Raw genomic sequence first — 26,746 nt, 5'->3', positions numbered from 1 at the left:
TGACTCCGCATCCGGTCTCTTCACGTCCTCTTCCGTAAGCTAGGTCGGTAGAGAAGCTAATATAAATAAAAATGCCAGAAACTGAATCCTCGTCCATATCGTCAGACAACGAAACCGAACATTACAAAAACAAAGCAGAACGGGGAGCGACGACAACAACTGGCGCATATTTATTACATACGCAACGGGACGCTGTCCCTGATCCACTGCGTCACTTGCTGTCATCACTACTTTTTCTTTAGATACTTCCTAGTCATGGTTTTAGCAGCCCGACGGTGGAAACAGAAACGGTAACCATTCCCACGAGTCCTGAGCAGCGCGGAACGGCACGGAGCGGCCCCGGTAACCGTTCGGCCCCACGGTGGAAAAGAGGCTCTAGTCCGTTTATGTCCTAGAGGCCTCGCAACCCGGATTTGCACCTCTCTGGACGCCCAGATTGGGGCTTTTGGGTGTAGGCATCCTAGCAGCCAAACCTATCGCCCAATCGATGGCCCGGTTCACAGGGTTCCCTCCCTCATTGTGAATGATGTCATCGGGAGCTGAGAGGATGAGGCCTGCGTGAGCTTAATCCCTCAGATTAGCCCGGGTCACAGACTGCGCAGGCAGCCCGGGTCACAGACTGCGCAGGCAGCCCGGGTCACAGACTGCGCAGGGAGACTGCAGCCTATAATCACACACTCCTGTGGGGGTGCCCGGGCATGCCACTATTCGGCACTTGTTTGGTCTGAGATCGACAGACTTTTGACCAAGTCAATGGTCATCCAGTACACTCCAACAAAGGAGCCCAGGTCTTCGGTTTGGACACGTCCATGCAGGTGCACGTGTGCTCGATGCGAACCAGGCGTCCGGTTGAGCGTGTGATTGTATGTACGCGTGTGTGAATGCCGGTGTGTGTATGCAGGGCGAGCACCGCTTCATGCATGACCGTGTGCAGTAGATCAGCAGTAGTAGCGCTGTAGTAGCAGCAGGGGTACAGCAGTAGTGCAGCGCTGCACTTCAGTAGATTGGATTAGCAACACAGCGAGTGGCACAGTCAGTACTCCTTTAGAGGTCATGCACCTGGATCCAAGGTTTTAAAAGTCAAAGGTTCTCTTAGAGCGCTAACGTTGTTCACAGATCAATCAGCGCCAACACGCGCACGCACACACGCACACACATGCACACGCGAACACGCACATGCACACACGCACACACACACACAAACACACATGCACACGCGAACACACACACACACACACAAACACACATGCGCACGCACACACAAACACACGCACACACACGCACACACACCCACACACACACACACACACACACACACACAAACACTACAGCCAGCTACCTATGATCGGTAAAGCTGCTCATAAAAAAGACATGCCGTGATACTTATCAGTGGCTGCAGTCAGATCCAGAGGGATAACACATAGCGGATAAACATGGAGACATGCGAGGGGGGTTTTAATCGGGATGGACGGATTTAATTTGCCCTCTGTCCGGCACAATACTGCGTGCAAGGGGGATGACATCATTTTCAGGAACATACAGTAGTGGAGCACGCGCCGAATCCCTTCGATCCTTCTCTACTATAAACCTGCTGCTGTGCTTCGGGGCTGAACCTTTCGCGACGGCGTCCTCTGATTGGACGATCTGCGCGAGCCGGGAAGGTTGGGGTGTACGTTGATTAATAAAACGCGCTCTCTCTCTCCACTCTCTCCCTCCCTCTCTCTCTCCATCACACCCGCTGCGTATCCACCTCCTTCTCTGCCTCTCTCCTCCCTCCCCCCCCACCTTCGCACTCGGTAGGTAAGCCACTCCGCAGTATAAAACCTTAAGGGGTTAGACAGACAGGGTCGCTACAACGATTTCTTCTCGCCTGCAAAGAAGAGCACAGTCGCGCCAGTATATACAGAACGCAAACCCGGTGGGGGACAACGGTAGACTGGGGAAATAGGGAAGGGTGTTTTTTTTAAGCAAGGACTGGCTCCGCGGTTGTGACGCTGCGACCAGAGGATGCGGTGAGATGAAGCGAGCGTTGACACTGATTATATAAACAGAACAAGAAAGCTCAATAATTACCCTGGTTTTAGAAGATTACAACTGGATCAAATTAAGAGACAAAACAACTAAAACAAACAGGCAACCACAACAATGGATCATCTCATTTGAGTCCCTACATCGAAGCTGCTACAGGTATAGTTTTAACCGTGCAATATCTAAATGTTAGCTACATGTACGTATATTGTGGGTAATGGACCAATATGCAAACATCTCGACCTGTCTAAGCTTTTTATTTACACATACTAGTAAGCCAAGTGCACATCTGCAGATACGTTATTGCATGCGTATGGGGGGTTGGGTGGGGAGGAATGGTCGGCAAACTGAATGGCAGGAATCAGGTGAGAGATATCGGGTCTGTGCCGCCGATCCGACCGCGCAGCTGAGCGAGAGAATAGCGGTGTCGGGAAGCGGGTGACACAGAAAGCGGGTTTGTAGCCAGAAAATGTGTGGAGGACGGTTTGCGGTCTGTCGGTCAGTCTCCCGCATCCGTCCGCATCCTGTGAGAAGCGGTGATGCGAAGCGGATGACGGTGAGATGCCGTGCTGTAAACAGTCTCCCTCTCCCCCTCTCTCTCCCTCTCTCTCTCATCCCTGCAGTCCCAGCAGAACAGGGTCACTTAGGCGAGAACCAGCATTTAAAATTAAATTGACCCACCAGAGGGGTAGGTTGATAACTAAAACTGGCAGATGCGATGCATCGCTTTGACAAAGGGAAGGCGGATTTGGAATGCAGATCTGTGTGTTTAGCTACTGAATGCTATGTATATCGTCGCAATTATTCTCCGTAACACTGACACTGTGTGTAGTCTACCTGGTGTGGGTACTGTTACTGTGAGACTACTGACGGGTTTTCGTCACCCACCTATAACCTGTTCAAAATATCCGAGCAGTCAGTGCGGGTGATATTTTTTTCTACAAACCCAACATGGTATCTTTTCCTATTTATTTTGATGTGTTCTTGGCTGGGTCGGCTGGCGATTATGTGGTGGTACCGTTAGGTGGAATGAAATTCTGGTTTTCCCACCAGAATGGTGGGCAAACGAATCATGAAATGAACCCAATTTTAGCGCACCCACACGCGTAATGGGGTGTAGGCCTACCAGGGGATGCGCTTGTGAAACGGACAAGAAACAAAATAACGGTGTAAAGGTTGTGTGTATGGAAGCATGCATGTGCCAAAATACAGGGGCATAAGCACACGGGCAGTCATCCTAAAGACAGCTATACTGTATTATAAGGTGTAACAGTCTTACCTGCCCCCTTTTTAAAATTGTGATGTGGTATTCTTGACGTGGGCTTATCGTTGAAGTTAGATAAAGATGTTTGACATCTCGACTGATCTGATCGCCCAAGTAATGTCGCTACCCTCCAAATAGCCAGTGCATTACACAAACCGATGCCATGCATGAGGACTCACGCATACAACGTCACTGGAGCATGATTTGTTAGATGAAATATTCAATAAGCATATACTGTGGGACGGAGAGTAACGATTTTATCGACACGTTTTCTCGTCTGATGTTACGCGTGTGGGAACCCCAAGTCAATGGGAGATGGGAAATATTCATAATTTCACAAACATCGGACACAACCGTCACCGTTTGGCCTAAATTAACTCTTAAAGACGCGATTTTATTTGGAGTACCTAATACACCTGACATAATACAGCATACAATCAGATGGAAAAACCCACATCACGTTCATATTGCTTCCGGGTAGCCTGGATTTCATACAATAGAAAGAACGAACGGTGTTCGGATTGTAGACATATTTTGATAAATGGGAAAATGCCTCGATTCTGTTTTGTAGTTGGAGGCAGGTGAGTTATGCTCTCCTGCGGGAAAGCGGAGTCCGTTCATGGGGCAGGTAGAGGGAGCAAGATTAACGGTTGCGGGGGCGAGATGACACACACAAATACCATTCTTGGCGAATCACAAATACGCGTAGGCCTAACTCCAATTCCACGTATCCATGTGTTACATCACAAATGTAGGCTAATAACGAAAGAGAAATTCTGTTTCTCATCGCTCTAGTTTTGACTGCAGCGGCATCCTCAGCTCTTAAAATGGAAATGCAGGCTTCTGTGTTTCAAACAAATGTGTATTGTTGAGGTTTGTGTGTGTGCACGTGTGTGAAATGTCAGTGACCTATTCGATGAACACAATATTTTAAGTTGCCAGGTCCTCATCTGACCCCCCCCCCCCCCAGCAATATAAACCTGCAGAAAATAATTGTAACTGAAAGTGTTACCCAAGTTTCTCTCTCAGCTACTTTAGGCCTTTCTACTGACCATCTTAATAGCCCAGTAAAAAAAACATGACTCCCCCCATCCTCCCCTTATACATCAAGTATTGATTTTATATGACTATTGCAAAATATGCAAATGACTGTACAATCTCATTCATTGACCTAAAGTGGAAAACTAAGTATGTTTTGGTGTTTGCAGGGCTTTATATTGGTATTACGTGCTCATTAAAAAAAGAAAAATAACATTTGGAAAGAAACACTCCTTTTATTATCAAGCAGAGTAACATTTTATGTTCGGGGTCAGTTTGACCCCAGGAAAAAATATTAAAAATGTGAAACATTTCAAATGTTTAGGTTCAGATAACACTTAAGAACATCAATAAGTAACATATGACAGTTATTCAATAATGAAGAAACACCAATAAAAAGTAAATTAATCACCAGAATTGAGTTTTGATAAAAAATGAACATAACAGCTCAACTAGGTACCCGTGGGTATCAGTTCTTCATTCAGACGAGATAGGTGCAAGTTTGTCACGCTCCTGTCCACCCTGCCTTGTTTCCCTGTCATCAAAGCATATAATGTGGGAGAAAACATGAAATGTCTCCAGAGACATTGTGGCTGGAAAAATTGCCCTACCAGTGTCAACATTCCAAAGCTTGCTGTTGCTTCACCTTTTGACTTGTACACTCTTGACAAAATAAGCAACCCAGTATAGGATTGTTAGTGGGTCACATCCAGCTCTTTCCAATTGTCATCATACACACACCTCCCCTCTAAGTTTGTCATCTCAAGAATATCCTTTTGCATTGATGGTGTTATGAAGAGTTCAAATGCAGACGTTAGGTCTTGTACATGACTGCTAGCATATCTGGTGGGGCCTGGAACAATTTTGATGACATTAGCAGCACTAAGTCTACCCTGTCTTTCAACTGGGGATCCGGACCATAATAGTTCTCCATTTTTGGAAGTGAACATGTCAGTTCTTGGTGGTTGAGAGATGACGGGGGGGTTTCTTGGGGGTTGAGAGATGTCTGGAGGGTTTATTGGTGGTTGAGAGGCGACAGGAAGGTTTCTTGGTGGTTGAGAGATGACAGGGGGGTTTCTTGGTCGTTGAGAGATGACAGGAGGGTCTTTTGGTGGTTGAGAGATGACAGGACGGTTTATTGGTGGTTGAGAAACAAAAGGAGGGTCAGAATGTGGTATCTCAAAGGCTTCATTCTCATCATCAGAGGAGGATGTCGCATAGTCAGGGTCCTCCTCAACATTATCCTCAGTTCCAGACATATCCTCATCTAAATCACTTTCACTCTCCAAGATCTGTGACAGAACCTCAGTGGTAGAAAATATATGCCTCTGTCTGGTGGTCATTTTCAAAATCTTTAGTTGAGGCACAAATGCAAAGAGAAATAGTTTAGAGGGCTGTGTGTGCAGCCCTTATTATAAGTTTGCCCCCACCCCCATGGTGAATGATCAGAGATCTCGTGGGAACTATGTTTTCTACTCACACACACGCACACGCACACACACGCATGCTCTCTCTCTCTCTCTCTCTCTCTCTCTCTCTCACTCACACACACACACACACACACACATTAATGTGAAAGTTCCCTCAGCCAACACAACGAAAACAAGATAAAAATGATGGTTTTATATAACAATAGAGCTTGGGGTCAAAATGACCCCAACAACACCAATGCATACAACATGTTTACAGGACATTGAAAATATTTTTTTCAGTTAATTTCATGTTTGCCATGTTTTCCCCATAAAGTTAGGAAAAGTCATGAAATATCTAGCTGAAAAAGTATGGTAACCATATTTTTAGAGAGAGTAAACATTGAATGGGGTCAAATTGATCCCAAATTTAATAGGAGGGTTAAATGGTTTTGTCCTCATGATCATATACCTTCACCCAACATATTTACTGCATCGCCATGGATGTCTCCTAGCCGCTAGGCGTAAAGGTCTTTACTATGTCGTAACACTAAAGGCTGTTTTATACTTCTGCATAGTGCACGTAAAAGTGGGTCTGTGTAGGGGTTGTGCGCAATGTGCGGCATGTGCGGTTGCAGACCAAGGCCGCGCTGAAGACACAGACCTCCTCAAGAAATTAAAAGCGTGTAGTTAGTAACCAGTTCCACCAGCTTCGCTGCTTGGACCCCTAATAAATAAATCGGGCAGTTTCTGACAGAACAACATTGCACAGTTTAACACAGTTCAGCGCGTGTGGACTGCATCTGAAAGTTAACAGGCTTTGAGTCTGCAGTTCTAACCATCAGCATCCATGCGGAAGCCCACCGTAGCTTCTTCCTGAACCCACGCAGGTTAGCTTTCGCGCTGCCATGGCTCTGTGGGGACTGTGATGCTGATGTTCGTTTACACATTGATCCTGGAGAGTTAGTCGGGCAAACGGTGGCTTCTGTTTAAAGGTAACTTGCTCACCTGGTGTGAGATCAGCTCTGAATTTTCAACAGTGGCTGCTGCTCTCTGTTTTCTCTTATGTACATTTTAAAGAGCCTTTAAAAAAAAACGTTTCTGACATGTGCAGAATTGTGCTGTTTTTGTGTCACGCCCTTCATGTTTTTGTTGTGTCGCGGCGTTCCATGGAGATTTTTCAGTTTGTGAATTAGATTTAAATTCATTTCCTGAACTGTCTGTACTGAACCCCCAGCCACATTCACGTGTTACGGTTCACGAGAGTGTCCCAGGCACTTGGACGCACGTGTAATCTGTGTGTTTACCTCTGCCAGTGGTGCGTAAGTCTACTTTCCAACTGAGAGGGGACTTCCCTTAGCTAACAAAAAAAAAACTGTTCTCACAATGTCAATGGAAAGTTCTGTCAGCGTTATAACACTGCCACTGCATGCCAGCGACATTGTTTTGTGTTGACCTTTTGCGTTAGCTGGGTCTCCTGTGGTCTAGTAGGGGTGTGTAGTTTTGTCTTCGTTTACTATTGGTCACTAAGGCTGCACCCACCCCCCACCCCACCCCCCCCCCCCTCCCCACCAGGAGTGAATTACAGGTATGAACACACCTGGAAAAGTACAGCCGTGTTGAGGACGGACGGTGGTGAAATCAGCAGGGAGTCGTTCTCGTGAACTGAGATAAAAACAGCGCGGTTCGGGGCTCGGTCGGCAGGGCGCTAGACGCGGCGTCGGCCTTCGGACGAAGGGAACCCGGCGTGAGCCGCGCTGCGCTGCCTTGGCTCCTCCCCTCGAGCCGCCGCGACGCCAGGAAGCGAATTAGCTTCAGGTTTTCGGGAACGACGCTTCCCTTTCTCTTCCTCGGGGACGTTAAATCTGACGAAGGAGGCGCTCTGCGTCCCCGTCCCGTCACGGCGAGCGAGCGAGAGGGACGGCGAGAGAGAGCCTCCTTCCCCCGTGCCAGAAACAAGGCGCAGAGGAGAGTAAAGATGGCCGCCCTCTCCCGAGCAGAGCGCTCGTCTGTGTTTGTGTGTTATTTTTTCTTCCCTCTGACGGCGGTGTGGAGCGGCGCTGTCCTTGGGGACCCCGCGCGCTCTCTCAGCCTCAGGAAGCGAAATGGCGGGGAGAGCGCTATTCAAATGAGCGCCGCCGCGGCGACGGCGCGTCAGAGACCTGGGGACGGGGAGAGGAGAGGGCGGGCGAGAGGGATGGCGCTCGTCCCCCTCTTCCAACGGACGGGGCGGGCGTGCGTGCAGGGCGCATCGCTCCAGACCTCCTTTACGGGCCCAGGGCGTTTATAACTATCTGGGCCGTTCGGCTGTTTTCTTCGGTGTTTGTCTTCGTTCTGTTTCATTTCGTTGGCACTGCAAATGAAGCTATCGTCACGAATGCTATGACAATAACAGTTGTGCTGGTTCTGAGCATGCCACAGTAAAACAGCAAGTCCAGCTTCTACCGGAGTTCATATGAGAAAAAAACAGCTATCGGAGTAAAATGTAATTGGCAGAATTGGTATGAGAGCGACCATGTTGGGGTGTGGATTAACTGCTCTTGTGTGGGAGGGGCCTGTGTCTTCAGGTAAAGGCCTCCCTTTATGTTTTATTGTACGGTGGGAGTGCACACGTGTTGGTGATGTCATTTCGGTGCGCGCACCGATGACTCGAGCGCACAGACGCTCGGTTCAGGTCAAATCGAAAACCAGCGGCGGCGGAAGGGACGAGACCGGCGGGTTTCTGTTAGCGTCGGCTTCGAGTGAGGTGTGTTAACAATAGCTCGGATCGCCGCCTAGAATAGAACGCGTAGCCCGCGTCAAGAGGAATTAAAACGTTCCGTTTCCATAACGACGAGTTATGAGGTGGCCGTCTTCGGTCTCAGGATCTGCGGAGTCTCTGAGACCGCAGCGGCCACCGGCTCGCTCAGCTCGCGCCACACAAGATCTCTCTCTGATGTCACTGAAGACAGGCTGATCGGCTGACGGATGTATGATATTAACCCACCTTTCAGCCAAAACATTCTTGTACTGACTGTACTTGTACCTCCCTCTCTCCCTTTCTCCCTTCGTCTCTCTCCTTCCTTCCTTCCCTCTATACCTCTCTCTCTCCCTCCCCCCTCCCTCCCTCCTCCTCCATCCCTCTCTCCCTCTCCCTCTCTCTCTCCCTCCCTCCTCCCTCCCTCTCCCTCTCTCTCTCTCCCTCCCTCCTCCCCTCCCTCCCTCCTCTCCCTCTCCCTCCCTTCCTCCCTTCTCTCACCTCTCTCCCTCCCTCTGTCTCCCTCCCTCTCCCTCTCTCTCTCCCTCCCTCCTCCCTCTCCCTCCCTCTCTCCCTCCCTCCAGGCGTCCCGCTCTTCTCTCTCCGGGCCCCTGGTCGTACCCCTCAGTGCTGGGGAGCCCTGATGAGTGACAGCTGGCCATGGCCTGCATCCACGAGCCCCGGGCCCAGTCCCCGTCCCTGTCGGGATTCAGCACGCCCCTCTCCGAGCCCCCGTTCCGGCGGCTGGACGCCGAAACCCCCGCCTGCACCCCGGAGATGGACCTGACCCCCACCCAGTGCGTCCTGCGCAACGTCCTCTCCATCGACACGGGCGGCGGGGGCGGCGGCGGGGGGGGCCACAGCCCCACCCCCAGCGACGAGCCGCCCGAGCACTTCGCCAACAGCGTGCTGAAGCTGCACGAGAACGAGGCGGGGCCGGGCGGGGCCGGGGCGGAGGCGGGGCAGAGCGCAGAGGGCGGGGCCGTCCGCAGCCAGGCCGATGACATCCGGCTGCAGTGCCAGTCCGGGGGCGGAGGCTTCCTGGAGGGGCTGTTCGGCTGCCTGAAGCCCGTGTGGACTATGATTGGCAAGGCCTACTCCACTGAGCACAAGCACAATCATGAAGGTAAGGGCGCTGGCTCCCCCTGCTGGCTGGAGGAATGAATAGGTACTGCATGATGTAGCTGTAATGGACCACCATTAAAAGTAGGGATAATGACACAGATGCTGAAAATTATATTTATTCTGAGTAGGTTTGGACAAAACCAATATTCAGACCAGAAGTGGATCAGATCTGCAGTTTACTAACATTAACTAACTAACACTGTACAAAAATAAGTGTCTAAAGGGTTAAAATTTTTCAAATAATTGTTTCACTCAGGTATGATTTTGATTCTGAGAAATATGCACAGATATCTCAGTATTACATTTAATCTCAAAGGCTGACATTTATGACCTTGTTGTGGGTTTTTATTTGTTTGTAGTTCCTCCACCGCTGCAGTAAATAACCCTTCTGTCACCAAGAAATTGACCAAGGGTGAAATTACACACACACAGCCGAACACAAAACAAATTTAAACCCCCCCATCTGTCCAGAGTAATGACTCTAGCATAGCTTTCAGGTTCCAGTTTTGTGATTTTCTTGCAGCTGTAATGATTTAGCCAGAAGCTCCGTGCTTTGTTTGACTTCCCCGTGCCTCGGTCCGTCCTCTTGCTGTGTTTTTTCTCTGAATGACACATGCCTGTGTGTGACTGCAGTGCCAGCACTCCCTACGGACCGCCCCCCCCCCCCCACACACCCCCCCCCGCTATCTCCCTCATGCATAATTCAGAGCGCACGCTGACCCCATGTCTCTCTTAACACAACAGACACGCGAGTCTCTCTTAACGCAGAACAGACACGCGAGTCTCTCTTAACGCAGAACAGACACGCGAGTCTCTCTTAACACAGAACAGACACGCGAGTCTCTCTTAACACAGAACAGACACGCGAGTCTCTCTTAACACAGAACAGACACGCGAGTCTCTCTCAACGCAGAACAGACACGCGAGTCTCTCTTAATGCAGAACAGACACCGAGTCTCTCTTAACACAGAACAGACACGCGAGTCTCTCTTAACACAGAACAGACACGCGAGTCTCTCTTAACACAGAACAGACACGCGAGTCTCTCTTAACACAGAACAGACACGCGAGTCTCTCAACACAGAACAGACACGTGAGTCTCTCTTAACACAAAACAGACACGCGAGTCTCTCTTAACACAGAACAGACACGCGAGTCTCTCTCAACGCAGAACAGACACGTGAGTCTCTCTTAACACAGAACAGACACGCGGGTCTCTCTCAACGCAGAACAGACACGCGAGTCTCTCTCAACGCAGAACAGACACGCGAGTCTCTCTCAACACAGAACAGACACGCGAGTCTCTCTTAACGCAGAACAGACACGCGAGTTTCTCTTAATGCAGAACAGACACGCGCGTCTCTCTTAACACAGAACAGACATGCGAGTCTCTCTTAACACAGAACAGACACGCGAGTCTCTCTTAACGCAGAACAGACACGCAAGTCTCTCTTAACGCAGAACAGACACCGAGTCTCTCTTAACACACGAGTCTCTCTCAACGCAGAACAGACACACAAGTCTCTCTTAACGGAGAACAGACACGTGAGTCTCTCTTAACACAGAACAGACACGCGAGTCTCTCTCAACGCAGAACAGACACACGAGTCTCTCTTAACGCAGAACAGACACGCGAGTCTCTCTTAACGCAGAACAAACACGCGAGTCTCTCTTAACACAGAATAGACACGCGAGTCTCTCTTAACGCAGAACAGACACGTGAATCTCTCAACGCAGAACAGACACGTGAGTCTCTCAACGCAGAACAGACACGCAAGTCTCTCTTAACACAGCTTCACCTCTCGCACCTCCCCTTGCTCCTTTTGCACCTCCTGTTGCTCCTCCTCCTGCACCTCCTCCTACACCTCCAATCGCACCTCCTCCTGCACCTCCTCTTGCTTCTCCTCTCGCACCTCCTTTGCCTGCTGCTCCCATATCTCCTCCCACTGTGTGAGTGTGTGTCTCCTTCTGCTGCTCCTCTCGCAGCTCCTCCTGCCCCTCTGGTAACCTCCTCCCACTGCTCCTCTCGCAACTCCTCCTGCTCCTCCAATTGCACCTCCTTCTGCACCTCCTCTTGCTCCTCCTCTGCCCCCCTGCATTTCTCTGTCCTCTGTCCTGTGCACACTTTCTGGTGTGTCCCTCCCCCCCCCCACCCACCCCTCCCTCAGTGGCCTTTGCTTCCTGGCATCACGCTTGCCTCACTGTCCCAGTGTTCTAACGGTCTGCATAATCAAACGCACGCAAGATAGACCAAAAATAAAAAAACAGATAGATAGACGCAAAGTATGAGGACAAGGGCCAGCGGCCCAGATGGCTCTCATCTGAGAAGCTGTGTGAGGCTCAGAGTGGGGAGGACCTGCCAGGTTCTGGAATCCTCCCACCGCCTCATAATTCCAAAGAACTCAAGGGGATCTGGAAGGAGCTCTAATTGGAGCAGTTTATCAGTGCAAAGGAGACCGGCTGTGTGTGTGTGTGTGTGTATGTGTGTGTGTGTGTGTATGTTTGTATGTGTCTGTGTCTGTGAGTGTGTGTGTGTGTGTGTGTATGTGAGAGTGTGAGTGTGTGTGTGTGTGTGCGTGTGTGTGTATATGTGTGTGTGTGTGTGTGCGTGTATATGTATATGTATGTGTGTGTGTGTGTCTGTATGCACTTGTGTGTGTGTGTGTGTGTGTGTGTGTCTGTATGTATGTGTGTGTGTGTGTGTGTGTGTCTGTATGCACTTGTGTGTGTGTGTCTATATGTATATGTGTGTGTGTGTCTGTATGCACATGTGTGTGTGTGTGTGTGTCTATATGTATATGTATGTGTATGTGTGTCTGTATGCACGTGTGTGTGTGTGTGTGTCTATATGTGTATGTGTGTGTGTGTGTGTGTGCTGTTAGTCTATGTTTTTTGGAAGGGAGAGTGTATAGCCGTTTAAAAGCTGCAGGCTGGATGGGCCTTCTGTTTCTAATGTCCTGTGGGCTTCCCCCCCCCCCCAGGGGAAACCCCCAGTCCCCGCCCCTTCTATTCCACACTCCGCCCCCACCCCCTCTCCCTCCGCCCCTGACCCCCCCTCCTCCCCCTGGCTGCTGGACTCATCATAGATCCCGCACAATGGCCCTAAGGAGGACTTAGTGCCGAAAGCGCATTACCCCCAAAAGATTAAAGCCCCCCCCCCCCCCCCCCGCCCCCGTCTGTCTGGGTTTCAGACTGGGGGGTGGGGGTGATGGGGCGAGTTCAAGTACATCTGCAGCTACTTCTTATTAAATCCATGGCCGCGTTAGCCCTGAACCTAGCTAACAGGGGAAGGTGCTTGTATTCTCACTATCACTAACTCTGCTGGTCCTGCTATTGAACACCTCCCATGTTCACTATTGCATAGCAGTTGAGTTTCTGTTTATTTATTTATTTATTTATTTTTTCACGAGGAGCATGCTTTCACGTTGCACGCGTTAAGGAGGGTGTAGCGATTGTACAACGCAGGCTATGCAAGGGAGGGGAATTTTTGTAAAGGACCCTAGATGAACCCCTGGAACGTCTCTCGCTCTCGAAGAGCAGCGATGTGAAGTGGGGCTGGAGTGCGTCGCGTGGGCCTGAAGGAAATCAGCATCCGGAGAACAGGAAGTGCTTCCGTGGCGGTTTCCTCCTCCCCACCCCCCCACTTCTCTCCTCTCTTCCCTCCCCTTCTTTCGTCCCTCCATCCCTGGGTACTGCTGACCGAGCTAGGCTCTCCTTAGAATCCCGCTGGTTATTTTATTTTTTAGATTAGATTAGATTCAACTTTATTGTCATTGCACAGAGTGCATGTACCGAGACAACGAAATGCAGTTATCATCTAACCAGAAGTGCAAAAGAAGCAGTAAAGTGCAGTAAGGTGTATGTACATATGTATAATATAAATATAGAATATGGAATATGAAAAGCTAAGGTATATACAGTATGAAAGTGAATAAATATGAATACAATATGATAAATATGTGGATAGTGGATAGATATAAATATGTTAAACATGTTATGACCAAGGTGCAGCAGTGCAAAGTTCAATCATTGGAGTTAGTTGGGTGGGGGGGGGCTGGGGGGTCCAGGGGGGTATCCGGGGGTGGGGGGGCTATCTCCGTGGTGCAGAGCTCAGCAAGGTGACAGCTGAGGGGACGAAGCTGTTCCTGAACCTGCTGGTCCTAGAACGGAGGTTCCTGTAGCGCCTCCCAGAGGGAAGGAGGGCAAACAGACTGTGGCTGGGGTGAGAGGTGTCCCTGGCGATGCTGCGCGCCTTCCGCAGACACCGCTTGCGCTGGACAGTCTGGGAGTGGAGTACCGGTGATGCGTTGGGCGGTTTTCACCACCCTCTGAAGTGCTTTCCGGTCCGAGGCAGAACAGTTTCCATACCAGGCTGTGATGCAGTTGGTGAGGATGCTTTCAATCGTGCAGCGGTAGAAGTTCACGAGAATCTGAGGAGACAGATGGGCTTTCCTCAGCCTCCTCAGGAAGAAGAGACGTACCCTGGGTACTACTGACCGAGACAGGCTCCCTTTAGAATCCCGCTGGTTATTTAGAGCGCACCCTGGGTACTACTGACAGAGCTGGGCTCCCTTTAGAATCCCGCTGGTTATTTAGAGCGCACCCTGGGTACTACTGACCGAGCCCTGGGTACTACTGACAGAGCTGGGCTCCCTTTAGAATCCCGCTGGTTATTTAGAGCGCACCCTGGGTACTACTGACCGAGCCCTGGGTACTACTGACAGAGCTGGGCTCCCTTTAGAATCCCGCTGGTTATTTAGAGCGCACCCTGGGTACTACTGACCGAGCTGGGCTCCCTTTAGAATCCTGCTGGTTATTTAGAGCGCACCCTGGGTACTACTGACCGAGCCCTGGGTACTACTGACCGAGCTGGACTCCCTTTAGAATCCCGCTGGTTATTTAGAGCGCACCCTGGGTACTACTGACCGAGCCCTGGGTACTACTGACCGAGCTGGGCTCCCTTTAAGAATCCCGCTGGTTATTTAGAGCGCACCCTGGGTACTACTGACCGAGCCCTGGGTACTACTGACCGAGCTGGACTCCCTTTAGAATCCCGCTGGTTATTTAGAGTGCACCCTGGGTACTACTGACCGAGCCCTGGGTACTACTGACCGAGCTGGGCTCCCTTTAGAATCCCGCTGGTTATTTAGAGCGCGCCCTGGGTACTACTGACCGAGCTGGGCTCCCTTTAGAATCCAGCTGGTTATTTAGAGCGCACCCTGGGTACTACTGACCGAGCCCTAGGTACTACTGACCGAGCTGGACTCCCTTTAGAATCCCGCTGGTTATTTAGAGCGCACCCTGGGTACTACTGACCGAGCTGGGCTCCCTTTAGAATCCCGCTGGTTATTTAGAGCGTACCCTGGGTACTACTGACCGAGCTGGAGTCCCTTTAGAATCCCGCTGGTTATTTAGAGCGCACCCTGGGTACTACTGACCGAGCTGGGCTCCCTTTAAGAATCCCGCTGGTTATTTAGAGCGCACCCTGGGTACTACTGACCGAGCTGGGCTCCCTTTAGAATCCCGCTGGTTATTTATAGCGCACCCTGGGTACTACTGACCGAGCTGGAGTCCCTTTAGATTCCCGCAGGTTATTTAGAGCGCACCCTGGGTACTACTGACCGAGCTGGGCTCCCTTTAAGAATCCCGCTGGTTATTTAGAGCTTACCCTGGGTACTACTGACCGAGCCCTGGGTACTACTGACCGAGCTGGACTCCCTTTAGAATCCCGCAGGTTATTTAGAGCGCACCCTGGGTACTACTGACCGAGCTGGGCTCCCTTTAGAATCCCGCTGGTTATTTATAGCGCACCCTGGGTACTACTGACCGAGCTGGAGTCCCTTTAGATTCCCGCAGGTTATTTAGAGCGCACCCTGGGTACTACTGACCGAGCTGGGCTCCCTTTAAGAATCCCGCTGGTTATTTAGAGCGCACCCTGGGTACTACTGACCGAGCTGGGCTCCCTTTAGAATCCCGCTGGTTATTTATAGCGCACCCTGGGTACTACTGACCGAGCTGGAGTCCCTTTAGATTCCCGCAGGTTATTTAGAGCGCACCCTGGGTACTACTGACCGAGCTGGGCTCCCTTTAAGAATCCCGCTGGTTATTTAGAGCTTACCCTGGGTACTACTGACCGAGCCCTGGGTACTACTGACCGAGCTGGACTCCCTTTATAATCCCGCTGGTTATTTAGAGCGCACCCTGGGTACTACTGACCGAGCTGGAGTCCCTTTAGATTCCCGCAGGTTATTTAGAGCGCACCCTGGGTACTACTGACCGAGCTGGGCTCCCTTTAAGAATCCCGCTGGTTATTTAGAGCGCACCCTGGGTACTACTGACCGAGCTGGGCTCCCTTTAAGAATCCCGCTGGTTATTTAGAGCACACCCTGGGTACTACTGACTGAGCTGGGCTCCCTTTAGAATCCCGCTGGTTATTTAGAGCTTACCCTGGGTACTACTGACCGAGCCCTGGGTACTACTGACCGAGCTGGACTCCCTTTATAATCCCGCTGGTTATTTAGAGCGCACCCTGGGTACTACTGACCGAGCTGGAGTCCCTTTAGATTCCCGCAGGTTATTTAGAGCGCACCCTGGGTACTACTGACCGAGCTGGGCTCCCTTTAAGAATCCCGCTGGTTATTTAGAGCGCACCCTGGGTACTACTGACCGAGCTGGGCTCCCTTTAGAATCCCGCTGGTTATTTAGAGCTTACCCTGGGTACTACTGACCGAGCCCTGGGTACTACTGACCGAGCTGGACTCCCTTTATAATCCCGCTGGTTATTTAGAGCGCACCCTGGGTACTACTGACCGAGCTGGGCTCCCTTTAGAATCCCGCTGGTTATTTATAGCGCACCCTGGGTGCTACTGACAGAGCCCTGGGTACTACTGACCGAGCTGGGCTCCCTTTAAGAATCCCGCTGGTTATTTAGAGCGCACCCTGGGTACTACTGACCGAGCTGGGCTCCCGCATTGGGTAGTGACAGAGGGGTGCTCTTTAGCCCGGGAACTCGACTCTGGCCCTTAAGGCCCGGATTGCTGCTGGGTTCTGTTTTTATTACATTACAGGCATTTAGCAGATGCTGTTATCCAGAGTGACTTACAGTACACAGCTGTGTGGTACATAGCATCAGTTTACACAGCTGGATATGTATGCACTGCAGTCATTTAGATAAGTACCTTTCCTACAGTGGCAGTTTCCTACCAGAGAATTTAACCTGCAGCCTTATGAGCCAAGTCTGAATGCTCTATGGGCTGTACAGATGTGAGTGTGAATGCTCTTTAGACTGTACAGATGTGAGTGTGAATGCTCTTTACACTGTACAGATGTGAGTGTGAATGCTCTTTAGACTGTACAGATGTGAGTGTGAATGCCCTGTAGACTGTAGATATAGATGTGAGTGTGAATGCCCTGTAGACTGTAGATATAGATGTGAGTGTGAATGTTCTATAGACTGTAGGTACAGATGTGAGTGTGAATGTTCTATAGACTGTAGGTACAGATGTGAGTGTGAATGCCTAATGCACTGTACAGGTATGAGTGTGAATGCCTAATGCAGTGAACAGATGTGAGTGTGAATGTTCTATAGACTGTAGGTACAGATGTGAGTGTGAATGCTCTTTAGACTGTACAGATGTGAGTGTGAATGCTCTTTAGACTGTACAGATGTGAGTGTGGATGCTGTGTAGACTGTACAGATGTGAGTTTTAATGCCCTGTAGACTGTACAGATGTGAGTTTGAATGCCCTGTAGACTGTACAGATGTGAGTTTGAATGCCCTGTAGACTGTGCAGATGTGAGTGTGAATGCCCTGTAGACTGTACAGATGTGAGTGTGAATGGTCTGGTTGACGGGTTGCAGCTGATGTCCTCATCCCGCTCTCTCGTGTTGTGCTCTCTCAGAGCTGTGGGAGGTCCCGTTCGAGGAGATCTCGGACCTGCAGTGGGTCGGCAGCGGGGCACAGGGGGCCGTCTTCCTGGGGAAGTTCCACGGAGAGGAAGTGGCCGTGAAGAAAGTGCGCGACATCAAGGAGACCGACATCAAGCACCTGCGAAAGCTAAAACACCCCAACATCATCACTTTCAAGTGAGGGTCCGCTGTCCCGCCAACCTGGCTTCTGGGGTCTCCAGCCCTGCAGAGCCATAGGGTCCGCTCTCCCGCCAACCTGGCCTCTGGGGTCCCCAACCCTGCAGGGCCGTAGGGTCCGCTATCCCGCCAACCTGGCCTCTGGGGTCCACAGCTCTGGCCCTACAGGGTCTGCTGGGGACCCCAGCCCTGGTCCTGGAGAGCCACAGGGTCTGCTGGAGTCCCTAACCCTGGTCCTGAAGGGCTATATCTGTTCCTGGATTTTGTTTCCACTAGGCACTCTGGCTTATTTAGCCAATTAGCTGTAAACACCAATAGTCCATTCTCTCACAGATTTGACTACTGTTAAAAGTTTTCTGTAGGGTCAGAAGAACAATCTCTCTAATATCTCTACTAACCTTCTGAATAAATACTGCTAAAATGTAAAAGCACACAGGTGATTGAGCTGATTACGTAATGAAGGATAAGCACAGGTTGGCATGGAATCCAGAAACAGATGCGGCCCTGCATGAACGGGGTTTCCTACCCAAGATTTACAGGGCAGTCTGCAAGGATCTCAGACTCTTGTGTTTTAAACCACCAGCCAAACTAGACCTTGGGAACAAAGTGCGGAGAATGTAGTTAATCAAGGACTTAAAAGTACCTTTGCGCAGAAACACAGAAAGCCAGCAGACTCTGCAGTCCTCTGGGCCTTTCTAATTGGGGAATGGATATTTTCTAAATCTCAGGAAGAAAATGGTGATTCTTCTGTTAACACGCATCTCGATCATCATGTTTCTCTGTCGAGCCAAAAGATGGCGTGTTTGGGTGTTTGGCAGGCTGTTTGGGGGGAAAGTACAGAAGAGTAGGCCCTCTCTTTACCTGTGATTCTGCCTCCCCCAGGGGCATCTGCACCCAGGCGCCCTGCTACTGCATCATCATGGAGTACTGCGCCCAGGGGCAGCTGTACGAGGTGCTCCGGGCGGGACGCAAGATCACCCCCTCCCTGCTGGTGGACTGGTCCATGGGCATCGCCGGGGGCATGAACTACCTGCACCTGCACAAGATCATCCACCGGGACCTCAAGTCCCCCAAGTGAGTTAGAGCGATCCGGCTTAGGACGTTTAACGGCAGCGCTCAAACGTGTTAGCGTGCAAACAGCATGAAATGAATTGTTGTACTTTTGTCTCATGTTCATCGTTTGACCTCAAATCCAAATGCCTTAAGCATACAGAAAAAATAACTGGAGGTTTACTCTATCGTTACCATAGTTTTGGAGAGCATTACTAGCCATTACTAACCCTATAAAAACTAGTGAGATTCCCGATGACTTGAAAAGAATCCTTGAACTAACATTTTTGAAGATGTTCAGTGCAAAATTCTCCTTTCATCATAACAGCTAAAGGCCTTATAACACTGGGTCAAGAAGACTTTATAACGCTCTACAGCATGTTATAACGCTTCACAACACTTATACTTCATAAGACTTTGTAACCCTTAATAACAGTGCATTTACTGTACCTGAGTTGCACTGATTCTGTGTGTGTGTTGTTTGTCCACGTACACACCGGTCACGGGAGAGAAACTTAATGCTTAGTTGACACTAGTAAAATTCACGAAATGTCCTCGTTTTGTTGAACATTCTCAGGTGTCTTCGGGAGCATTCTCAGTTGTACTAGAATCTCAAGAGTTGACGTGATCTAGGGCTAGATCATGTTAAACTGTGAGGTGACACAGCTTCCCAGAGCCTTAGTTAGTGTAGACTGATTTTCTCATTAATGAAGAGTGGCAGTGTCACATGTTAGTAATTAACAATAAGAATAAACGAGGTATGTCCTACCAGAAAACAGCCTCTTACCCGATGAATAATTTATCCTGCGAAGCACAATCATGATTAAGTATTTATGATGCAATCGCAGCCAAAGGCTTTCTTTTCCTTTTTTCAGTTTTCAAATTTTAAATATGTATCTGACCCTGGTGGAAGAATGCTGATCCTTCCGAAAAGAACGGAAAATTATCCCATATTGGAATGGCTGCGTCATGGACAGCACCTGTCCAATATGATCCAAACTTATATTCTCCTTTTGTCCTGTTGTCCTATGCCTGTAATAGTCTGCTCCCGCTGAACAGCAGGCCACATTTAAACTTACAAAATCTTCGATCTTTTATCCTGAAACCTACTTTGACCACTAAATGCCAACTCAGCTGGTTGGTTGATGGTCATAGTTGTAAAATGTGGTTCTGCGTTTGCAAGTTAAAGGGTCGAAGGCCTGCTGTACTCACTAGGCCACGTTGAGCGTGTTCAACACTGTGTGTTGATTGTGTGATTGGTGGATTTGGTGATTGGTTTATTGATTAACTAATTGTTTATTGATTAATCGTTTTATTGCAGGATAGGTTCATTGATTGACTTACATAATTGATAGCTTCTGTTGGTAGGCTGATTTATTGATTGGCTAATTTGTTTGATTGGTTGATTAATTTATAGATATATTGGTTGATTAACTGACTGTTTGATTGATTAACAGAGTGATTGATTGATTGGTTGATGGGTTGACTGACTGACTGACTGACTGTTTTATTTATTGATTGAAAGACTGATTGATTGGCTGACTGACTGCTTGATTGGTTGATTGATTGATGGATTTATTGGTTGATTGATTGATTTTTGATTGGTTGATTGGTTGATTGATTGATTGTTGATTGGTTGATTGGTTGATTAACTCTGTTCGGGTTCCCCCGCAGCATGCTGATCACCTACGATGACCTGGTGAAAATCTCGGACTTCGGCACCTCCAAGGAGCTGAGCGACAAGAGCACCAAGATGTCCTTCGCCGGCACAGTGGCGTGGATGGCGCCCGAGGTCATCCGCAACGAGCCCGTCTCCGAGAAGGTGGACATCTGGTGAGAGCCCGGAGGCGGGGGCGGGGGAGAGGGAGAGAGAGAGAGGCTCTTCTAAAAGTACAGGCCAGGGGTGCAGGGTGGGGACAGTCTGTTTCAGGATTTCCTGCCAAGCTCCTAATTATCTAATTAGCCTCACCGCTTCTTGTGCGGCCATTTTGTTTACCATTAGCTGCGGCTGCGTGTGACATCTTTGGTGGAAAGGTTTTTCTGTAGGGCAGTTTAGCAGTGAGCTAGCGTTAGCGTATACAGCTGTTTACAAAACTAAGCCAGGGGAATTGGCTGGAACTAAAACCAGCTCACACACCAGCCCTACAAGGCCAGAGTGTGCTGCTGCCATAAAGCCCAGGTGACGTTCCACAAAGCAGCACCGAGGAGCTGGCCTACTAAATTTTGGAAATGTTTTTGACTGGATGAAATGTGATAGTCCACCAGAGTTATTTCAAAATATTTATAGAATTTAACCAGCTAACTTTTCACTCCCACTTTGTGAAATACCCCCCGAGGTGGTTCTTTGTGAAAATAAATCTCAGGGTGTCAGGTTTGTTCAAATTGAAACACTTTCCTTGGACGTAATTTCCAGAAACCCCTTGCCTTTTTTCAGTTACAGTGGGCTTTTAGTCCTAGAGGACATGTATTGCACATGTTGAGGTGCATGCGATGAAAACCACAGGCACTTTTTCGGGAGGTGGTCCTGAAAAAGGTTTACATCACAGTAGACTCCACAGAAATGAGAGAGAGAACGGCATTATGGGTAATGCTTCGACACAAGGCTAACATAACACTGTCTTACACATGACGTAGCGGCTCACAAGATTGATAAATGTTATGAGGGTGACATCTGTCATGATGACGGTGATCACAGTTTTATGTCATTAACTGTCGTTAACATAAGCTGACATCACTTGTTATGTCATCTTGTGACAGCTTGTGACAGGTGTATGACAGGGTTATGATATTGAATGTTGTATGATGCCTGATGTTGAAGGGTTCACGTAAAGTGTTAACACTGCTATAAGCCAGTAAATGCGTTCATTCGTTCCGCTGTTTTAAGGGGTGGGTGTGATTTATGTTGGAGCATTTTGGGGCCACACCGGTATTCCTGCTTGGGGCCAACTCAACCCTAGGGTCGGCTCTGAAGCCGCACATCTGTGAAAGATATGAAACGGACACATGCAAACGTATGTCAAATAGCACTGCCAGTCCCTGAACAGATCCTTCTTTCCATGGCTATTGCCAAACTGGGGTCACATTTCCTGAGTCCTGGGTCCTGGGCTTGTTCTATGTATGCTTTATACCACAGCCTGTGCCTTCACCATTTTGATTGCGGTTTTTGTTCTTTAAATTCTGAAATACATACTTGCTTAAAACATTGAATGAAATACATTCTAGCATTCTGCCACGGAAAAGAAAGATGATTATTTCATTGATTGGGATCAGTATTGGGATGGCAGGTATGCAGCACCGAGAGTTTGGCACTTTTCAGGGTTCCCCACAGAAATAACCGCAATGACCACAGGCTCTCAGCCCTTAAAAACATTTATTTCTGTACATTCTGTACCCATTTCAACAGACAGAATGCATAAACAACTTCACACGTCCAATCCTACTTCTTATTTTTCCTGCCACAAATGCTCCACAAATAGTCCACAAAAATATGACTCCCCATTGGTCATTTCACGTACATCAAACAATAAAAACATTGGATACAAAGACAAAATGAACATACATACAAGTGCACTCGTTTAAAACAGTACAACTTTGCAGCTCTGACATTTACTTCCCTCATAGCTCACTGGGTAGTGCCTTCTCCTTTTTCAAACTGTTTAGCTTTGAATGCAGCACTGTTGGGAGAGAATGCAGTACTGTTAGGAGGGAATGCAGCACTGTTAGGAGGGAATGCAGTACTGTTAGGAGGAAATGCAGTACTGTTGGGAGGGAATGCAGTACTGTTGGGAGGGAATGCAGTACCGTTGGGAGGGAATGCAGTACTGTTGGGAGGGAATGCAGTACTGTTAGCAGGGAATGCAGTACCGTTGGGAGGGGATGCAGTACCGTTGGGAGGGAATGCAGTACTGTTAGCAGGGAATGCAGTACCGTTGGGAGGGGATGCAGTACCGTTGGGAGGGAATGCAGTACTGTTGGGAGGAAATGCAGTACTGTTAGCAGGGAATGCAGTACCGTTGGGAGGGGATGCAGTACCGTTGGGAGGGAATGCAGTACTGTTGGGAGGAAATGCAGTACTGTTAGGAGGGAATGCAGTACTGTTAGCAGGGAATGCAGTACCGTTGGGAGGGAATGCAGTACTGTTAGGAGGGAATGCAGTACCGTTGGGAGGGAATGCAGTACTGTTGGGAGGGAATGCAGTACTGTTAGGAGGAAATTAAGTATTGTTAGGACGGAATGCAGCACAAGTGTACATTTGCTGGCGTGCAGAATGCTGTCAGGCTGGGCACCTGTAATTGAGCCTTGCAGGAATGCTACACTTTGTGCATAAGCAGTGTTTTTATCTGCTTTTCAGAGACCTGAGAAGGCATCTGTCTGAGGTGTCTGCCCGCCAACACAGAAGAGTCGGAGTCTGACACGCTCTTATCTGTTTCACATCATCAGCATGCAGTATCGCTGATTACGAGTTAATTACCATTATCTAGAATTTAGCTTGTAGTGGCAAACTTCCAAGGTCACCATTCATGATGTGTCATGCTTGGGGGCTAATATGAAAAAATTTCTGCATTTCCATAGACCAAGCCTCAGATTATCTGCAAAAGGGGTGGGTCTTACAGTGCTGTCTGCCTCTCTCTCTCTCTCTCTCTCTCTCTCTCTCTCTCTCTCTCTCTCTCTCTCTCTCTCTCTCTCTCTCTCTCCCCCCTCCCCCTCCTCTCTCTCTCTCTCCCTCTCTCCCTCTCTAATTCAGTAATTGATTCGCCAGATGCTCTGTAGAGGCAGAAGCAGCCCTGAAACTTCTGGCTTTTTGCCCAAGGTCCATTTACACAGATGAGGAGAGTCTGATTTCCACTCGTTTGGGCAGAAAGAAAAAAAAAAAGAACAAACCACGAATGTATTTTTATAAGTGCCTCTGCGTCAGAGAGCTCCCAGCTAATGCGACCTGACAGCGGACCCAGAGTGTGGAGTTTAGAGGAGTCCCAGAGACTGAGGACCCGACATCAGCAGTGTGTTCTGGTCGGTTCTCTTTTCAACCTACAGCTCCATTGGGCTGAAAAGTCATTTCGTCTTTCGGTAAAATGTCAACTGCACATTTTTTGGGCCCAACATCAGGACTGCAGTAATATTTCATGAGGGTATTACTAGAGAATGCACTTTAGCATATTAAATAGATTTGTAGCTATAGCAAAGTAAATGTCTTTCTTATAAGAACATTTCTCGCTTTAATTATAATTATCCAGTTTCACGGAAAACTGAAGAGTGTGCATATTTTTTGTGTCCGCACAAGTTCAATTTAATTTCTAACAAAACTTACGGCCGTAGAGCGCTTATGTGCTGACTCATTAAAATGTTGTGTTGACAAGGAAATGTTAAACCTGCTGCTCATTATCCTCTGTGTCTGAATACTGTGCACAAAAACTATGAATTTTTAGTGGTAAAAGAATGTTTTCATGTATGCCCAGATAAACACACACCAGTGTCCAGTGTGTCATGCGTGGTAAATGCACGACCAAAGCGACAAAGGGGGTGCTGCGAAACTCCGTATTCGGCATAGTTGTCCTGAATCGTCTACTAATAAAGCTAGAACATCGGGTTTGTGTTTTCAGCTCATAATTTGGTTGCAGGAGCACAGAATGTCTGAACTGAGCAATCTAGGCACGCCGGTGTGCCTAGGGGGTGTGCGCTAAATGGTTAAACCATAATCAAATCTGTGTTCTTGCTGTAGCTCACGGTCGCTCATTGCACACTGTTAAGGTGACCTCGAGCTGTCCAGCTCGCTGCATTAGTGGAGGTTCTCGGGGTGGGTGGGCGGGATTTAAGACGGAGGAGGAGACTGCTTTGATTGCGAACACAGGACCGCAGCAAGGCTAGAAAATCATGCATAGTGTGCCTTTACATGGTGGTGGGCAAACAAACGTCTGCTGCAGAACCTCTGTGGAACTGGTGGGTTCAGTATTTTTACGGTCATCGTTGGGAGAAATCTGAATGAATGAAATGAAGTTATTCTGTACTGCAGTGGCAGTGATTAAACAAAGGAACTAAATAATAGAATAATGGTAAGAAATGTTAGCTGGATGGATCGTAGATGTGGGCTAAATTAATGCATCAGAGATATGGAGTCTTTTAATGGAGACGCACAGTTAATGTTCTTTCAGGGCTCAGAAGGAGTGCAGTTCTGAAAGCCAGAAGCACTTTGTTAAGAGAAATCAGACAAAACGCTCTTTAAGAGACAGCCGTGCGCTGTAAATATTTAATAGCTTGCTTTTTTTACTGTGCTGTTTTTCTTAATTATTCACTTGTGATAAATTCACATTTTTTAAATTCTGCATGCACTCACACACACGCACACACAACAAATGCACACACGCACACACGCTACACACACACACACACACACACACACACCCACACAATTTAAATTTAACTCTAAAAAATTACATTCTTGCCGCCGATTAAAAATTCATTCTCAGAATGCTCTTAATATTTCATGATTTGAAAAAAAAATAATGGATTGTGTCAAGCGCTTCACATAGCTGTTCATAAATAGACCGTAAAACAGAAAAAAACCGCGGTCTTATAAACAAGTCTGCAGCCTGCGTGCTGTTGCCAGGCGCTGAGGTGTCCATGGCGATCCAGCACGCCGTCAACAACCTCCGTGTCCTCGCTGCCAGTGCTCCGGGGCCCCGGGTCCCTGGGGGCCCCCGGCTCGTACCTGACAGGGGCCCCCGCCTCGCTGGGGGCCCGGCCGCCGGAGCCAGCCGGTCTGAGCAAGGCCTTATGGGAGCTCGGGCTCCTGCTCGATTCATAAACGTGCGGAGGAGGAGGAGGAGGGGGAGGAGGAGGAGGAGGAGGAGGAGGAGGAGGAGGGGGAGGAGGGGGAGGAGAGGTGTGTTTGGCGGGCGTGACTCCCCAAATGGAAAATCGGCCGTGCGCTTACTGAAAGTGCACGCTTCACAGTGCCTTCAGCCTGCGTTCTGCATACAGCGCTGTGAACAAACAAGTTGCCCTCCCCTGCTAATCACCTGTTTTCAGAACATTTTCAGTCAGGAGGATATTTGATCATTTCTTAAGTCCTAGTATGGATACAAAGTATGATATAGCAAATAATCACTGCTCTAGCTGTTGAATGAGGTTTGCTTTGTTAAGGTTGGAGTGAAACCCTAACAAAAACCCTACAGGATGCTAGATCTCCAGGAACAGTGCTGGGCAGCCCGGCTCTAGCTGTTGAATGAGGCGTGCTTTCTTAGGGTTGGAGTGAAAACCTGCAGGATGGTAGATCTCCTGGAACAGGGCTGGGGAGCCCTACTCTAGCTGTTGAATGAGGTGTGCTTTGTTAGGGTTGGAGTGTCAACCTACAGGACAGTAGATCTCTAGGACCAGGGTTGGGCAGCCCTGCTCTAGCTGTTGAATGAGGTGTGCTTTGTTAGGGTTGGAGTGTCAACCTACAGGACAGTAGATCTCTAGGACCAGGGTTGGGCAGCCCTGCTCTAGCTGTTGAATGAGGTGTGCTTTGTTAGGGTTGGAGTGAACACATACAGGATGGTAGATCTCCTGGAACAGGGTTGGACAGCCCTACTCTAGCTGTTGAATGATGTGTGCTTTGTTAGGGTTGGAGTGAACACCTACAGGATGGTAGATCTCCTGGAACAGGATTGGACAGCCCTACTCTATCTGTGGAATGAGGTGTGCTTTGTTAGGGTTGGAGTGTAAACCTACAGGACGGTAGATCTCCAGGAACAGGGTTGGGGAGCCCTACTCTAGCTGTCGAATGAGGTGTGGCTTTGTTAGGGTTGGAGTGTAAACCTACAGGACGGTAGATCTCCAGGAACAGGGTTGGGGAGCACTGCTGTAAATGCCAATCAGTTTCTCACACTGTTTACAGAATTGTTTTAACTCTGGCTGTCTTGCATGTAAAGTGTATATCAGACCCATTTCAAACATCTCTGTAGGCTTTCAGCTGTGTGATGTGTTCTGCTTAGAATAATGCAGTCAGTCAGTAAGTCCACCAGAATCATG

General features: G+C 48.9%; 1 protein-coding gene across 2 annotated transcripts in view; it reads left to right on the top strand.

Annotated features, from left to right (window-relative positions):
* Positions 1-26,746, top strand: part of map3k12 (mitogen-activated protein kinase kinase kinase 12) — a 57,287-nt gene that overhangs the window by 16,096 nt on the left and 14,445 nt on the right. The window contains exons 1-5 of one of the 2 annotated variants that reach the window (XM_035389613.1): positions 1,724-2,187; positions 9,061-9,602; positions 17,503-17,686; positions 18,569-18,760; positions 20,411-20,569. In XM_035389613.1, coding sequence (XP_035245504.1) covers positions 9,137-9,602; positions 17,503-17,686; positions 18,569-18,760; positions 20,411-20,569 — 1,001 coding nt within the window. In that variant the 5' untranslated portion in view covers positions 1,724-2,187; positions 9,061-9,136. Of the gene's footprint in view, positions 1-1,723; positions 2,188-9,060; positions 9,603-17,502; positions 17,687-18,568; positions 18,761-20,410; positions 20,570-26,746 lie in introns of those variants that run through there. The other variant, XM_035389612.1, reaches the window with a different exon arrangement.

The sequence above is a fragment of the Anguilla anguilla genome, chromosome 13, assembly GCF_013347855.1.
Source record: "Anguilla anguilla isolate fAngAng1 chromosome 13, fAngAng1.pri, whole genome shotgun sequence".
NCBI classification, from domain to species: domain Eukaryota; kingdom Metazoa; phylum Chordata; class Actinopteri; order Anguilliformes; family Anguillidae; genus Anguilla; species Anguilla anguilla.
This window is presented reverse-complemented; position numbering and strand designations above follow the sequence as displayed.